General features: G+C 37.8%; 1 protein-coding gene across 4 annotated transcripts in view; it reads left to right on the top strand.

Annotated features, from left to right (window-relative positions):
• CTNNA2 (catenin alpha 2) overlaps positions 1 to 17,610 on the top strand; it is a 1,151,703-nt gene that overhangs the window by 237,657 nt on the left and 896,436 nt on the right. For all 4 annotated transcript variants that reach the window (XM_014343874.4, XM_003816600.4, XM_003816599.3 and 1 more), the window contains exon 3: positions 188 to 383. In XM_014343874.4, coding sequence (XP_014199360.1) covers positions 188 to 383 — 196 coding nt within the window. The remainder of the gene's footprint in view (positions 1 to 187; positions 384 to 17,610) is intronic.

Below are 17,610 nucleotides of genomic sequence, written 5' to 3'. Positions count from 1 at the left end.
ATGATAATCCACATAATTTCACACTTTCCTTGATAAGGTTATGTGAGGAGGCTAAGTGATGTGCATTCATGATTTAGTATTGAAATCCCATGATTTAATAAACACGGAGATTTAGAAATTATGAGATAACATGACATTTCTAGACAGTTTTGCAAAGAAGTTTTACAGTTTTTCTTTTATATTTAAGGTGACTACACTTGTCAACACAAGCAACAAAGGCCCATCTGGTAAAAAGAAAGGGAGGTCAAAGAAAGCCCATGTACTAGCTGCCTCTGTAGAGCAAGCCACTCAGAATTTCCTGGAAAAGGGTGAACAGATCGCTAAGGAGAGTCAAGATCTCAAAGAAGAGTTGGTGGCTGCTGTAGAGGATGTGCGCAAACAAGGTAGGCAGAATGATATTATTGTTCAAGGCGGATCTATACTGATGTGCAAACAATGGCTTTTTCTTTAGAATCAATGGATATTTACTCAAAGAAGAAGTCTTACGTTTTTTCCTTTCTATCTACACTTGTCATTTTTAATGTTTGCTGGATGTGGTACATAGAGATATTTTCGTTGTTGCAGTATGGTACAGCTACAAACACTCCATGTCTGCTGTTACGTCAAATCTTCAAGTTGTTTCTTCTTGGTAAATGTAAACAGACTTTGTGTCAAACTCAGGCTTTAGGGAGAATGGGATGGGAAGACCTAACGTTTATAGAGTCAATGTAAAATCAGGTTTCTACGGATGAAGGGGGAGAAGAATGTAAAGTATTATAAGAGAATTATTCTTATTTTTCTGCGAGTCTCAAATTCAGGTTTTCAGTTCATAGATTTCCTCACAAACGTAGCAAGCTAGCCACTCATTAATAAATCAGCTACCTCTCTAGCTAGCTAGCTATAATACTGTTGATTTAGCATTTTAAAATTTTCATCTGTATAAAATATACAACATAAAATTCTAACTACGGCCGGGTGCGGTGGCTCACACCTGTATTCCTAGCACTTTGAGAGGCCAAGGCGGGTGGATTGCCTGAGCTCAGGAGTTCAAGACCAGCCTGGGCAACATGGTGAAACCGTGTCTCTACTAAAATACAAAAAATTAGCCGGGCATGGCAGCGTGCGCCTGTAGTCCCAGCCACTCAGGAGGCTGAGACAGGAGAATTGCTAGAACCCAGGAGGCGGAAGTTGCAGTGAGCCAAGATTGCGCCGCTGCACTCCAGCCTGGGTGACAGAGTGAGACTCCATCTCTAAAAAAAAAAAAAAAAAAAAGATGAAAAGAAAAAAGTCTTAACTACTTGTAAGTGTACAGTTCAATACTGTTAACAATATTCATATCGTTGAGCAAGCAATCTCCATAACTGTTTCATCTTGCAAACTGAAACTCTATACCCATTAAACTATTCCCCATATCCTCCTCCGTGAAGCCTCTGGCAATCACCATTCTACTTGCTTTTTCTATGAATTTGACTGCTCTAAATACCTCATATAAGTGGAATCATACATATTAGTCTTTTTTTGACTGGCTTATTTCACTTAGCATAATGTCTTCAAGGTTCATAAATGTTGTGGCATGTTTCAGAATTCCATCGTATGTATATACCACATTTTGTTTATACATTCATCCATTCACGGATGTTTGGGTTGCTTCCACTTTTTGGCTCCTAGGAATAATGCTGCTATGAACATAGAGGTAAAGATATCTCTTCAATGCCCTGCTTTCAGTTCTTTTGGATATAGACTCAGAGGTGGTATTACTGGATCATATGATAATTATATTTTTAATTTTTCAGAGCCTGCATGCTGTTTTCCATAGTGGCTGCACCATTTCCATAGTAGTGCACTCTTACTAATGGTGCACAGCAGTTCCAGTTTCTCCAAATCCTCACCAACACTTGTTTTATTTTGTGAATTGTATCATCATAATTGGTGTGAGGTGATATCTCATTGTAGATTTGATTTATATTTTCCTAATGATTACTTATGTCGAAGAACTTTTTATATGCTTCCTAGGCATTTGACTATTTTTTTCGGAGAAATATTTCCAGTCTTTTGCCCATTTCTGAATCAAGTTGTTTGGTTTTGTTGCTGTTGTTAAGTTATAGGAGTTCTTTATATAGTCTGGATATTAGCACCTTATCAGACAATGATTGGCAAATATTTTCTCCCATTCTGTAGGTTGCCTTTTCACTCTATTGTGACCTTTGACACAGAGAATTTTTAAATTTTGGTGTAGTCCTACGCAGCATTGTAGTTGAAAGTTCTAAGGACCATGAAATCAGAACAGACACCTACTCCCAAGCTTGGTCTCTCTCCTGCATTTTCTGCCTTGAAGAATGCAATGCATATCTATTGAGTTGCACGTTGCATAAATCTTAGTGCCCTTCTTGTTATTTCCCTTTCCTTCCAAATATAGTCTATTGTAAAGTTTCCTAGATCTTACCTCCTATGTATCTGTTTAATGGACCACTTCCTGTCTTAGTTATTTAAAAGCACTATGTTTTCATGCCCCAGGGCCTTTATATATGCTGCCTCTTTCACACATTTCTACACTTCCCAGTTCAAGGAATACCTTCTCAGGGAAACTTTATCTGAAACTCCTGTCATACTTTTTATGGGTTCTTTCCTTGTTACTTTTCACAGGATAATTAAGTATTTGTGAGGTGACTGTCTTTCATGCCATACTATAAATTAATAAAGGCAGAGACCAGACCATGTCTCTTTTGCTAATCATTGATTTTCAATGCTTAGTACTCATTAAATATTTGTTGAATTATTGAATTAAGAGGTGAATGAATGGTCTCTTCCAATTCTTCTTGCAAACCTACCACTGTATCAATTCACAGCTGGATATTTAGTACCTGGAAACACCAACCCTCCTTACACACTAACAAATACTGTTCCCCTTCTGCCCTGTTCTTCCTCATCCTCTCCTTCCTCCTAAAAATTAATTTCATCTCTATTATACTAACTTAAATTATTACTTTAATTTGCAACGTTAAATGTGCCACATTTTATCTATTGTGAAGAGTATATTTGTGTATGTGTTTTGGCAGTGCGAAATCTTCTAAGTTTTCAGGTGCATTTGAAAACTGATATTCCTTCTGAATTGCAGATGGACGCTTGTTTGTTTTCATGCATCTATAGCCTGGATAGTTGTTTTATTTTTTTCTTTTGTTGTGGGTTTTTTAGGTTGACTGCCATATAATAAACTGTATGCACTTAAAATTTACAATATGATAAAATTTGACAAATGTATACATCCATGAAACCATCTTTGCACTGAAGATAGCAAAGGTATTCATAGTAGAGAGTGGTTTGATTGGCCCCGGGCCTCTTTTTAAAACATTTGTCTTCTATGATAATAAATTTTTCCCTTTAGTTTCTCCAAAACCTCTTAAGAATTCTTTTGTCATTACAAGTTAGTTTTCACACATTCTGTAGAAACTAATGTTTTCATTTTCTTGAAGCTTACACGAAATGGTGTTCTTGTGGATATAACATAATAAACAACACAGTTCTTGGCCAGACTATCCTAGGAGTATTAGAGTAACAAATTTCTACAGATGCTAATTTAAGACAGCTAACAATGGTTGAACTTCTAGGGGATATTTCAAGTTTTCTTTTTATATTATCCATTTCTTCTTACAAAACAATTCTATATCAGAAATGTTGTCTACATGTAACCTGTATAAAACTCAAATGCCACGTGCTCCTTCTCTTGAACAGTGTCAAATTCAAAGAAGCATTACTATAGTATGCAAAATAACCCAAAAAATGGGTAAAAGCCTTTAAAATTTGCTTTGTTATTTTTCATTCTGCAATCTCTTCCATACACCGCACATGCCTCTCAGGTGTGAGTGGTGCACCTCCTCACTGACAGCAAGGTCCTCAGTCTCTTGCTTGAATTTGATGCCCAGAAGCCTTATCTCCATTCTTTCCATTCTCTAGCACAGCTCGTCATTATGTAATCCCCTTAGCTTATCTGGCTTTACCTGATTTTCCTGTTTGCCCATTACCCAAATTTTATTTAGCAATGAGAGCCTGCATTGATTTTCAGAGAGAGAGGTAGAGAGAAAGGAGCTTGTGGGGAAGGAATATGGAATGGGGCAAGATATGTAGTTAATGGAAACTTTAAAACACAGTATCTTTCCTTCTATCATAGAAATCTGTTTTCCAATATGCAAGATGATATTCAGAAATTATGGACACGCTGACATTTAGAAAACAATAACCTCTTTTAAACTACCTCCAGCAGCCATACATGACTTATTTATTAAATGATATGTTGTGGGAATGAAATCTGTTAGTTTTACTATTGCATTGTTTTTGTTTTTATTAAAAAGTATTGTCACTTTTTGTTTTCAGCATAAGTAAATGCCAATTTTCATATTGTACATGTCCATTTTCAGATTTTTAATATAGAACTGTTTTGTTTTTCTTTTGAAGTTTCACAACATTCATTATAATTACCCAATCTGTCAAGATTGTAGAATTATCTATTTAACTATGTTATTATTGTATTTCATATGGCTAAACAGTGTTATTTGAATTTCTTTATTATTAAATATATATATATATATATCTTTTAAACCTGGCTGCATGCCAGATCTCTAAAAGTTTTCAGTATGAGTGGTGACTATATTTTTACTCTAGAATATTCCAGTAGAAGATTTCCCTATATCTGTAAAAAAATACTGGAGTAGGTGTTGTGCTGAACCCCTATGGACTCTGATGGGGATGACGCCAGGATCACGGGGCCAAAGAAGAGACCCAGAGCCAGCAAATGAGACAGGGAGTTTTACTGGGGGGGGGGCTTACCTACAGGGGAGAAGTCTAGTGGCAGCAGGCTGGCAGAAGAACCATAACCATTTGTGAAAGGCATGCAGTTCATATAGTACTTTCACGTAGCACCATTTACCTAACAACTTTCACCTGGCAACCTTCATTCAACCCAAAACGGTGCCTCCATCCCCTCTACACCCCATGTTCCACGGGCTGGGCTGGGGGCTCAGATGTTACTCATAGACAAGGAATGAATCTCTGGGTGGGCCACTCCCAGATTCCCTAGCTCGGCAGACACATTCAGATGCATCTGCCGTATGGGGTCATTCTCGGAGTATGCGTAAGTTTTTGCTCTCAGGTGTGTTTATATACAGTAGGCTTATGATAGCATTTATATTTAAAAGAAGTAACAAAAATAAATTGCCTAAAAGAGATATTGTATTCAAAATTTAGAACTCTGATGTTTTAGACTTTGGGAAAGATGGGATATCTAGTTTGGTGTGTGTGTTTCTGCCTTCCTATCTGTTCAATTATGACTAAAGTCATGTGATATATGCATATTATCTTCCTAATGTAAGTTTAAACCGTATCAGAATAGGAACAATGAGATTTATGTATTTCTTCTCCTGAGGCACTCGGCATGGTCCTCTAGCACATGGTAGGTGATATTCAGGAAGGAGTCTTGTGAAATCAGGAAAGCATTGGCAGTTTGGTTAAGATATCCAACTTCTAATCTTACTTTTACAAATAACTAGCTGAAAAGCTAAGTCACTTAACCAGTTTTAGCTTCAGTTTCTCCATTTTACAAATACAATTATTGTGTCTACCTAAATGAATTGTTTTACTAAATGAAGTCACAGGGGATTAAAAAAACTCTAAATGTTCTATAGATGTCAGAGTAGATTTATTAATTATAATTTATTAAATCAATGTATACTACCTATAGCAATGTGTACTATCTTTTGATTAGTGAGCAAGCCCCGGCCTTTCCAAGCAGGATGCTAGAGAGCTGAATCAGCATCTAATAGTCTTCATGAAGAAGATTGAGTAGCTCGGTATGGCTTACAGTTGGTGGTAGTTGCACGTGGTGTCCGCAAACTATGAGTGGATAGTTGTGCAGCTAGTGAACCATTCACAGAAAAGCTTCTTGAAAACAAGGAATGCAAAGCAGTTATTCCAATCATTTCTTCATATTGAAGCTCTGGGCCAAGGAAAGCTTAAATCGGGGAATTCCAGAACGTTTTCAGTGTTTACCACGAAGATTTTCCTAGACTGAAAACTTTTTTTTGACTATGCACTAATTGAGGGGTTCTCAAACTTTAGTGAATACTAGAATCACCTGGGAAGATCTTGAAATCTTTATGTCCAGGCCTCACCCCTCGTCAATTAAATCAGAATCTCTGCAGTTGGACCCAGGCTTCAAGATGTTTATAGCTCCTCAGGTGATTTCATTTTACAGCCAATTTGAGAAGAAGTGGACTAATCCCTTTCTTGCTTATCAGCCCTGCTTAGATTACTTATCAATCCATGGTAGTTATTTAGTGTTTCACATTTGGCAGCTGATAACAGGCAGTCATTATACAAGGTTTATGAGCTTATTGTTTACTTAGAAGTAGGTAGGTAAGGGCCTGGCGTGGTGACTTGCACCTATAATCCCAGCACTTTGGGAGGCCAAGGCGAGCAGATCACGAGGTTAGGAGATTAAGACCATCCTGGCTAACACAGTGAAAGAGAAGTCTAGTGGCAGCAGGCTGGGCAGAAGAGCCACAACCGGGGGTTGTGGCAGGCACCTGTAGTCCCAGCTACTTGGGGAGGCTGAGGCAGGACAATCACTTGAACCCAGGAGGTGGAGGTTGCTGTGAACCGAGATCGTGCCACTGCACTCCAGCCTGGGTGACAGAGTGAGACTCTGTCTCAAAAAAAAAAAAAAAAAAAAAAAAAAAAGAGGTAGATAAGACTTACCTAGGAGAAACAACTTGATATTCTATATTAAAATATTATGAATAGATATATCCTATGCTAAATGATGTGTTACCCAGCCTGACATTCTGCAGGTACACAGGAATATGTGTTAAGTATATACTGGGCAGTCAAATGTATAGGGCAGTTAAATATTTCAGGAGTTGTGGAAAAAAAGATATATAGCTGAAATTAACAAGAAGGAGGTAATATTTAATCTGATCATTGATTAAAAATTTTCGAAGACCAGTGGGACAAGAATTGCAGGTTTAAGATTGGTGGGATAAGAATTTCAGGCTGTATCTGATTTTCAAAGGCATAAAAACAAGAATGGCATTGATAATTGGAGGTTGGATAAAGAAGCCCTGATTTGATGAAATGTTTCATATTCAGGTACAGTTAGAAATATAAGATGGCTGGGCAGGGTGGCACATGCCTGTAATCCCAGCACTTTGGGAGGCCGAGGCAGGCAGATCATTTGAGGTCTGGAGTTTGAGACTAGCCTGACCAACATAGTGAAACCCCGTCTCTACTAAAAATTCAAAATAATTAGCAGGGTGCGGTGGCTCATGCCTGTAGTTCCAGATAGGCGGGAGGCTGAGGCAGTAGAATCACTTGAACCTGGGAGGCGGAGGTTGCAGTGAGGCAAGATTGTGCCACTGTACTCCAGCCTGGGTGATGGAGAGACTCCATCTCAAAATAAAAAAAAAAAAGAAAGAAAGAAAGAAGGAAATATGATAAGATGATAGAACAGATCCAGATAGGGAAAAGTATAGACAACATGATGAAAGGAAGGGAGAGAGGGAAGGAGGACAGAAGCTATCTACCTGGCTGGCTTCTACCCACTTAAATGATATTTTAAAAAGATTAATATGGCAACTTCATGAAAACCTGACTAAATTAGAGAAAAACTGGACCCAGACAGATTGGTTAGGTGTGATCATAATATCAAGGGAAATGAAACAAAATATAGTACTACTTTGAGGGTCCAGGATTGAGGAGGTGGTAATGGGAACAGAAAGAAGCTAAAAGTTGCAGGCATTACAAAAAAAGAATAAAATCTTTTTCAACTTACTGAAGGGGAGATAAGAGCCAAAATTTGTTCTACATTTTTGGCCCTAGGCTAATTAATTGGGAAGTCTTTAGGAGTGACAGGGGCAGGGGAGAGTGTACGGGTTTGATTTTAAACATAGATGAATGGGGAGGACCACCTGGCAGAAGGACAATGCCATGGTGAAATAGAGAAATTTGGAAGTGCTTGCCAATAGAAAGAGGAGAACAGAGGGATGAAGGTATAGTTTTGGAATAAAGAACAAACTAGTATTAGAAAATGAAGTAGAAATAAATTAGGGAAAGCAATCCCCTGAAAAATATCCAGCGAACAAAGAATCCTAAAATCCAAGGGAATAGGATGTTTCTTAAAGGAGATAGTGATCACTCTAGACTCTAGAATGTTGTTGTAGTCATATCAGAGTGTTCAGAGATTGTGGAGAATGAATAATGAGAAAATGCTTTGGATTTAGCTAGACAGGTGTCATTAATTATATTCAAAAGTGCATTTTCAGGAAGCCACAAGGGCAATAGCTAAATGAAAAGAAGGAATCCATCCTGAAGGAACAGAAAAGATGTTGAAATAATTGATGTAGGTAGGAATGCTAACTAGACTCTCTTTTGGTTATCATTGCAATACATATTGAAGGTATTTCTTTTTGCCTCTCATAGTCTGGTACTCAACTAAGGGCCCCTTTGTTATTATTTTATGTATCTCTGGAGCCTGACACAATGTCTGCACATAGTGAGCACTTCAGGCATGCATTAGAAGATCGTCACAGAGTGGAAGGAGAGAAATGGAGAGGAGCAATGGGGAGACATTAAAGGCAAGCACAAAATTACAACTGTTTGCCTGCTTGCTTATTGTTTCCAGCCCAAAAAAGAAGTATCAGGGTATATATGAAGAGAAGGAGCCATAATTATAATACAAAGAAAGACGGTTCAGGGTTGCATGAAGTGATGCAGAGAGGAAATTTCTTTATCTAGAAAGCAGGTAGGGAGGAGAGATAATCCCAAAAATGTTTTGTGGAAAAAGTAAGAGCAAAAGCAGATTAGATGAAATGATCTCGATTATTTTGAACAAAGACAGAGGTGTTTTTAATGGACCATGGATAGCTGATACTTGACCACTATTGGAGATGTTTTTCTATTTTTTGTCTGTTACTGCCATCTGTGTGGATCTCCCGTACATTTTTAAGGGATTTTATTTACTGAATACAGCTGACGATTACTCCTTTCTTGGATGCTGCTGAAAAGGCCAATTTTTATGAGGCATAATTTGCCTAAGAATTTTTTATTTAATTCATTTATATGGTATGTAACTGCATCTGTTAAAAATGGGGTGTTCACATACGGTAGTCAGTAATCTTATTCAATTTGAAATAGATTTGAAAGCTGTGCTTTGAATGATAGGCATCCTTTCTCAAATTTTCTCAATAGGCAAATCCATTTAATGGTGTAACACAGCATTGGTTGTATGCCATAGGACTTATAGAGAATCCTTAAAACACCTCCTCTGTCACCCCGTTATTATATCTCCACATTCTCTTAAGCCATGGAGCAGTTGCTTATGTTTCCTGCCTTCATTCGACAACAGCATTTTCACATTGCCCACTGTCTGTCTGAGCAATGACAAATCCAAACAGCTAAGATATGACCATGCCACCAAGGTGTATTTGGCCAGCGTGTAGATGAGATGTACATGGTCCTAACTCAAAACTAAGGGGAATCTTATAGAGCACAGTGACAAGGAGGTGCAGATGAAAGAAGAAGCTTCTTCATGGGACCATTTCCTAAATGAAAGTGATGGCCAAGCCATTCACTGTTCATGCAGTATTTTCTTTGTTATGACATAACCTCAAATGTGAAGTGATACGGTGATATCAACAAGTTCCACTATTTTCTTTTCTTTTTCTCTCTCTTTTTTTTTTTTTTTTTTTGAGATGGAGTCTTGCTCTGTCACCCAGGTTGGAGTGCAGCGGCGTCATCTTGGCTCACTGCAACCTCTACCTCCTGAGTTCAAGCTATTCTCCTGCCTCAGCCTCCCAAGTAGCTGGGATTACAGGAGTGTGCTACCATGCCTGGCTAATTTTTGTATTTCTAGTAGAGACAGGGTTTCACCATGTTGGCCAAGCTGGTCTCGAACTCCTGATCTTGTGATCTGCCCACCTAGGCCTCCCAAAGAGCTGTGATTACAGGCCTCAGCCACTGTGCCTGGCCTCACTATTTCATTTTTATTCAATCGATATTTATTAAGTAAATGATGACCAATGGGCTAAGACAGAGAGCAAGACTGAGAAAACATGACAGAGCATGACAGAAAGGTCTCCTTCACATATCTGAGAGGTCATAAGCCCTTGCCTCCTAATGACCTGGTGCCTCCCTGCTTCTCACCCTCTTTGGTGGTATGGTGTTAGTGGAATGAGAGGACCCAACAGAAACTTCAGTTGATGCCAGCTGTGTGAACTCCTAGGCTGAGAGCTGGTCAGAGACTACTTCCCTGACCAGGAAGCTCCCTCTGTCACACAGCCCTGTCCCTCCTCCTTCATTTGCCCTATAAATACATAAAGCAGCACAGTGTGGGAATGGTGGGCATGTTCTCGCTCCTGCAGCACTTTCCGCAGGGGTCAGCCTCTCTAAAAACAAGAGTTGCGGGAGGTGGCAGGATTCTGTTACTCCTCTGTGTGTCCTTTTCTCAAGTATCCCTGGCTTTATGCCTCTACTCCTTATACCCTGAATACTTGAGTCTCCTAGGATATTGGGCTTCCTTTCTGTGCTGTGCGCTGACTCTTCACTGCTGCCTGACTGCCTCTGTATGGATGGTACCTTAGTTACCATGTTCTAGTATGGGTTCTTGCTGGTCTTAGGGTAAGATTTCACTCGTGTATGGGGAGCGGAGGGGATGTTTCCACTGAAGGAGGATACCTTTGGGGAAAGAAGAGTATTCTAGGACAGAAAATGGGGATACAAGAGGCAAATCCTAGGTAAGAGACGGGAAGATAACTCAGTTATCTTCCCTCTACGGATCTCACTTCATTGAGCCTGGACTCTGCTGAGTGTAGATCCATTACTTTTTAAAATGATACTATTCACAGCCGGGTACAGTGGCTCATACCTGTAATCCCAGTGCTTTGGGATGCTAAGGTGGGAGGATTGCTTGAGGTTAGTAGTTCAAACCAGCCTGGGCAAGATAGCAAGACCCCCATCTCTACAAAAAATAAAAATAATGAGCTGGGCATGGTGATGCACACCTGTGGTCTCAGCTACTCTAGAGACTGAGGCAGGAGGATAGCTTGAGCCTAGGAGTTTGAGGCTACATTGAGCTATGATAGAGCCACTGCATTTCAGCCTGAGTGACAAAGCAAGAGCAAATGATACAGTTTGAGTAATGTAATAAAGTGCATGTGTGCTAGATCCAGCAAGGGCAGACCTTGAAGTTGGAATGGAGGATGTCGTTCTTGAGTCTATGAGTGCAGCTGAGCTAGAGATCTGATGGTGCTCCACTATGGCCATACACTGCCACTCACTGTCCTTCCAGTGGCTTCTCCTCCCCTTCCTTATAGAAACTTCATTTTACAAGTGTTTCTCAGAGTGAAGTTCACAGACCACCTGGTTCAGAATTCCCTGGGTGGGTATGGGAGGAGTCCATGAAAATTCATCTTGATAAGTCTAGCCATAACTCCAGATTCAGTATGTCTGGGGTGACCCTGTAAATTTTATTACTAGATAGCACCCCAAGTAAATCTTATGCTTCTAAAGTTTGAGAATCACTAATAGCCTAAGTTTAATACATCGTTATCAACATCATTTTAATTAGTTAGGTCTCTTTTCCATGGAAAAGTATGCTATCTAGGAATGAAATCAATTCTCAGAAGGTTTAACATCAGAAGTTTAAAAAATACCAAAAAACCTAGAGATGCATACAATGACAAAAAGACAAAAAGAAGTTCGATGTGAAAATATGAAGAAAAATGCATACACGTGAAAATGTCATATACCCTTAGGATTCATCTTAATGCAAATTTTAACATTTGCAATAGGTTCATCTTTTGCATATTTTGTTAAATAAAATATATTTGTATGCCAAAGTTTGCATTAGCTGAGGGCCCAGGAGTACTTCAGGTCAGCACAGAGCCCTTTGTGTGGCTTTTATTGCAAGACATTGGAAGATAATGGCATATTATTCTTTCACCTGACCTCTCTTTCTGGAACCCTTGGCTTTTGAAAATGCTATATTCTTTCAGCAAAAATAACAGCAACAATAGCAATGGTTTATTGTTTGCCACTCCATTTGTAAGAAACTTTGTATATAGTCTCTCAAAGTCATCCTGTTTGTCATTTGAAGCATTATCCATACTTGTATAATATGACACTGATACTGATATCCATGTGCATTGATTACTTCTGCAAATATTTTTTGAGTTCTATGCACAGGCACTATTTTGGGTGCTGAGAATATGAAATAAAGAAAACATACATTATCTGCTAATAAGAATATTACATTTTGAGATGAGACAAATAAGTAAAATATTAAACAGGGTGATGATTATAGGCTATGGAAGTGCAATTTAAAAATGAAACAACCAAAAGCATGATTCATGAAAAAAATTGATAATTTGAATTTCATATTAAAACTAGAAACTTTGGCACTGAGAAACATAATACTAAGAGAATATAAACAAGCCATAAACTGCAAGAAAAAACTGGTAAGTTACATATTTGATGAAAGACTTATATCCATAATATACAAAGAACTCTTAAAATTGCACAAGATAACCAGTAACTCAACATAAAAATGGGTGAAAGCCCTGAACAGATACCTCACCAAGGAAGACATGCAGATGGCAAATAAGCATAAAAAGCAATGTTCACCATCATTTGTGATTGGGGAAATGCAAATTAAACAACAATGAGATTTTAATATCCTTACTAGAATCACTAAAATCTCCACAACTGACAATACAAAATGTTGGTGATATGTGGAGCAACAGGAGATGTCATTCATTCAGATGCAATATGATATAGCCACTTTGAAGGACAGTTTGGCAGTTTCTAAAATAAAACTAAACAGATTTAATTGCCTTATAACTCAGTAATCACAACCCTACATATTTACTCTGCTGATTTGAAAACATCTATTTATATGGCATCACCTAATCTTGTTCCATTTTCTAAAATAAACTTAGAATAATTTTAGACTTATGGAAAATTTGCAAAGATAGTACAGAAAATTACATATACTCTACACTTATTTGTCACAATTAATAAACCAATATTGATAGATTATTAACTGAGCAGAGCATAATAATAAAAAACCATAATCACAAACCTTTCTGTTGATATGCTTAGCAAAAATGGCAAGAACAAACACAGTGTGAATGCCGAACTATTCTTATTTTTAAGCTGACTTGCAAAGAATGGTAAATTATACATCTGTATGAATAAGAATCAGAAATCTAGTTTAGAAGATTGCCAATTCAGGACTGTTTCTTTTAATACCCTTTTTTGAAGTCTAAACTTACCAGTCTAAGTAAAACCATTCTTGTGTTTCACAGAAAACATTTAAAGAGGCATGCAAGGATATACAAAATACAGAAAGAGAATAAGAAATCCACGGAAAAGAGAAAAGACAAATATGGTCGAAGACTCAAGAAGAGTCAGGGAAGTGACTAATGCACATATACATTAGGGCCTATGCATCCTGTGCAAACCTGTCCACCCGAGAACACAGCCACAGATGGCTCAATGGGTGGGGCTCGCTTTGCAGTAGAGTCCAGGTTCAAATTCCAACTGTAGTTTTTATGGTGCCTGCGCTGTGCGACCTGGGAAAATTATTTACTCACTCTGTGCCAGTGTGTTCATGAGTTCACTGGGGCTTATCTTACATTCATTCCAGCACTGCTATGCAGAGCAGATGATAGGATGCATGTAAAGTACTTAGCAACAGACCTAGCACACCTCAGACTTGAAAAACCTGGTGGACGTTGTCTTTATTGCTAACGTCATTGTTATTCTTGCTACAACTGGACAACAGATTGGGCTCTTAAGCTTTCTAACACATCAGTTGTAAAGTTAATGACAAAATTGTATTTTTAATCATAAAATGATCTTTCCGATAGATCATGAAACTATCTCCATTTCATGTAATTCACTTTGTTTTAAGGAAAATTCCTTAAACAAAACGTTTGATTTGTGCATAAAATACTCTGTGTTACCACATAAAGATAAAGAAACCTGGTTATCAAGCATTTTCTCTCTAAAAGCTAGGTCTGTAATTCAATCAAAAATGCATTCGATATAAACATCTTGAATAAAAACCAGATAAGATTGTTGAAGACGAAGCTGATTCACTGATGTGTTCTAATTCTGATGTCAGTGACTTGATGCAAACCAGGCAGTCTTCATTAACTCTGGACCTCTCAGAAACCAAGGCTGGGCAAGCGTGCTTCTAGATGTGACTCTTCTTTTTTTAAAACAAAAATAATAATAATTTCAAGATTTATTTCAGATTTGGGGAGTGCATGCACAGGTTTGTTACCTGGTTATATTGTGTGGTGCTGAGATTTGGGATACAGTTAACCCCGTCACCCAGGTAACTGAGCATAGTACCCAAGTTAGTTTTTCAGCTCTTGCCCCCCTCCTTCCTTTCCTCCTCTAGTAATCTCCAGTGTCTATTGTCACCATCTTTATGTCCATCAGTATGCAATGTTTAGCTCCCACTTACAAGTGAGAACATGTGAAATTTGGTTTTCTGTTCCTGCATTAATTCACTTAGGATAATGGCCTCCAGCTGCATTCATGTTGCTGCAAAGGACATAATTTCATTCTTTTTTATGGCTTTGTAGTATTTGCTATTGTTTAGGTACCACATTTTCTATATCCAATCCACTGTTGATCAGTACCTAGGTTGATTCCATGAGTCTGCTTTTGAAAAGAAAACAAACAGGTCAAGGTTAAACCATGCTGAATCTTGTTAGGTGCATGTTAATAAAAGGTCTCAGATGACCAGCTCTTTGGAGTGATATATAGGCAATATGGAAAAATCAGATCTTACAATAAATTATGGAGATGTCAACCCAGCATTGTGGGGCTAAGCAGACACATTAATCATTAGAAAGTGGTAAACAGAAAGAAATGCAGAGGCTGAATTACCTCATCTTAAACTAAAAATCATAATGCTTGACACTGTATGCCTACTCTTTTGTTACCACAGTTAAAAATGAATGAAAAGCCACGAGACCAGCCTGGCCAACATGGAGAAACCCCGTTTCTACTAAAAATACAAAAAATTAGCCAGGCACGATGACGCGCGTCTGTAATCCCAGCTACTAGAGAGGCTGGGGCAGGAGGATTGCTTGAACCTGGGAGGCGGAGGTTGCAGTGAACCAAGATCATGCCACTGCACTCCAGCCTGGGTGACAAGAGTGACTCCATCTCAAAAATAATAATAATAATAATAATAATAAAATAAAATTGATGCTTATGAATGGTCACTTTTTCTCCCATACTTTTTCTCTGGTTCTCAGGCTTACCAATCTTGCTCTGCTTTGAGTCACTGGGTTCAACTCTTTGTTAAACCTGGATGTTTCTTTCCCTAAATCTTTACTTAACTTCTCAGTTGCATCACATAAAGTTGAGCTCCCGCCCGGCATCCCTGGTTCATCCCCTTTCTTGTTTCTCTTGGCTTCTACAATACCTCCTTTCCCTCCCACTTTTTTCTGGTTCCATATCTTCTTGGAATTCTATTTATTAGAATGTCCCAGGGCTCTGAACTGAGCTTTGTTTTCTTCTTTGTCAATCATTTTACTGTATATACCAACCATTCCATAATTTCTACTTCTGGGCCCAAGCCATAGATATTGCTATTTAATATAGCCCAAATACAGCCTCTCTCATTTTTTTTCCAATTCAGAAATGGTACTAACAATCCAGTTGCTTAAATCAATAGTGCTAGAGTTAAACTTTATTCTTTTTTGCCCCCTCATTCCTCACATCCAAAAGCCCTCAGCCGTGCTCCAAAGCAGGTCTTAAAGCTATTCATTTTAAGGCGGTATAGCATATTCGTTAAGAGTACAGTTTACGGAACTGGACAGCCTACCTACATTTGAAACCTGACTCAATAATTTATTAACTGTGTGGTGTTGGACAAGTATTTAATGTCTCATAGGCCTCAGTTCCATCACCTGTAAAATGGGAATAATAATGATTGTCATATAGGCAAGGCATGTAAATCAGTGACTGATAGATAGAAAGCATTATGTAAATGCTAATTAAGACATTTGCTCAGAAAGGCCTTTTCTAACCCCTTGATAAATAATTATATATATATGTATATTATATATAAAATGTGTGTGTGTGTGTGTATATATATAATCTTTAGTTATTTTAGTCTGAGTTTTCCAGAGAAAGAGAACCAATAGGTTATATATGTATGTATTTTAAGGAATTGGTTCATACAGTTGTGGGACTATAGGACCCACCATCTATAGGACAGTCTGACAGGCTGGAAACTCAAGTAGGAGTTATGCTGAAGTCTTGAATTTCTTCTTTTCCAGCAAACCTCGGTTTTTGCTTGTAAGGCCTTCTACCTGGTTCAATGAGGCCCACTCACATTATCAAGGCGAATCTTCTTTACTTAAATGTTAACTATATCTACAAAATGTCTAGAAAGCAACAACTTAGCTTAGTGTTTGATTATATTACTGGGTACTAATGCCTGACCAACTTCACAGAGTAAACTAACCTTCACAATAGGTAATAATTGATAAGTAATGCTATGCTAATTTGAAATAATTGTACTTATATAAAAGTGCATTTATTGTTTCTAAATTTCTGTGACACAATGCAGTGTTCATGACCCTTCTTTTAGAAATAGTTGCCTCTTGGTGCCAGATTTCTCCTGGAAAACCCTTGTCCTACCAAATGGAGGCTGTGGGGTGTAGATACCAAGCAGGGTGTTATGTGTGCCCTCTTGGGTACAATGGAGACTCAGGTTTGCCAAAAGCCAAATATACGGCATGGTGCAAGTCAGCCTTTATGTGTCACAATTTGTATTTGTCAAATATTAATGCCAGTCTCATCTAATCTATAAAATTCTAAGAATTAGATAAATGCCAGAATGAATTTGGGAAAACAAGAAACATTTTTTAAATTGAATATATGAAAATTAAATTGCTTTTAAAGACATGATTTTTCCTTTATGAAATGACGATAAGCTGAAATGCTGTATATTTTAGGTAAATAGATAATTTTTCCATTTTTGGCCATGTCTATGTTTTAGGTTCACATTTTTTGCCATTTCAGTGCATGTGACCATAAGGATTTAATGAGCTGTTGGCATGATTTATTTGAAGTTTTACTTTAAAAAAACAGTTTTAACAACCCAAGGGTAGTTTAAGTTTTGTGGTGCTATTAAGCCAATCTGGCCTTCTATTTTGAATTTCTAAAAATAACTAATGCTATGTAAGTCAATGCATATTATTGAAATATTTTTAGTGTTTCTGCCATTTCTCTTTGTACTTGTGCTCTCGTGAATGGAGTGAAATTTGAGCTCAAGTACGTTTGTCTTTTTAAAGCATAAAAGTATTTAATAACATTGGCTTTTGAAAAGCCCTTAAAATGTGCACGTATTTGTATGGGCTGCATAAAGGAAGAAGCAGTTTGTTGCTTCTTATAATAATTATATTATAGTTCCCCGATGCAGATTCATATGGGAGTATTTAAGGGATGAAAGGTCAAAAGGATTAAATATTTACATTCATTAGAATATGATCTTTTGGTGTAGGCAGAAAGGAAAGAGACTAATTGGTTTACTTCTAATTGTGAGCCTTATGAACT

This window comes from Pan paniscus, chromosome 12 (genome assembly GCF_029289425.2).
Source record: "Pan paniscus chromosome 12, NHGRI_mPanPan1-v2.0_pri, whole genome shotgun sequence".
NCBI lineage: Eukaryota > Metazoa > Chordata > Mammalia > Primates > Hominidae > Pan > Pan paniscus.
The sequence above is the reverse complement of the archived record's forward strand: the minus strand, read 5'-3'. Positions and strand labels throughout refer to the sequence as shown.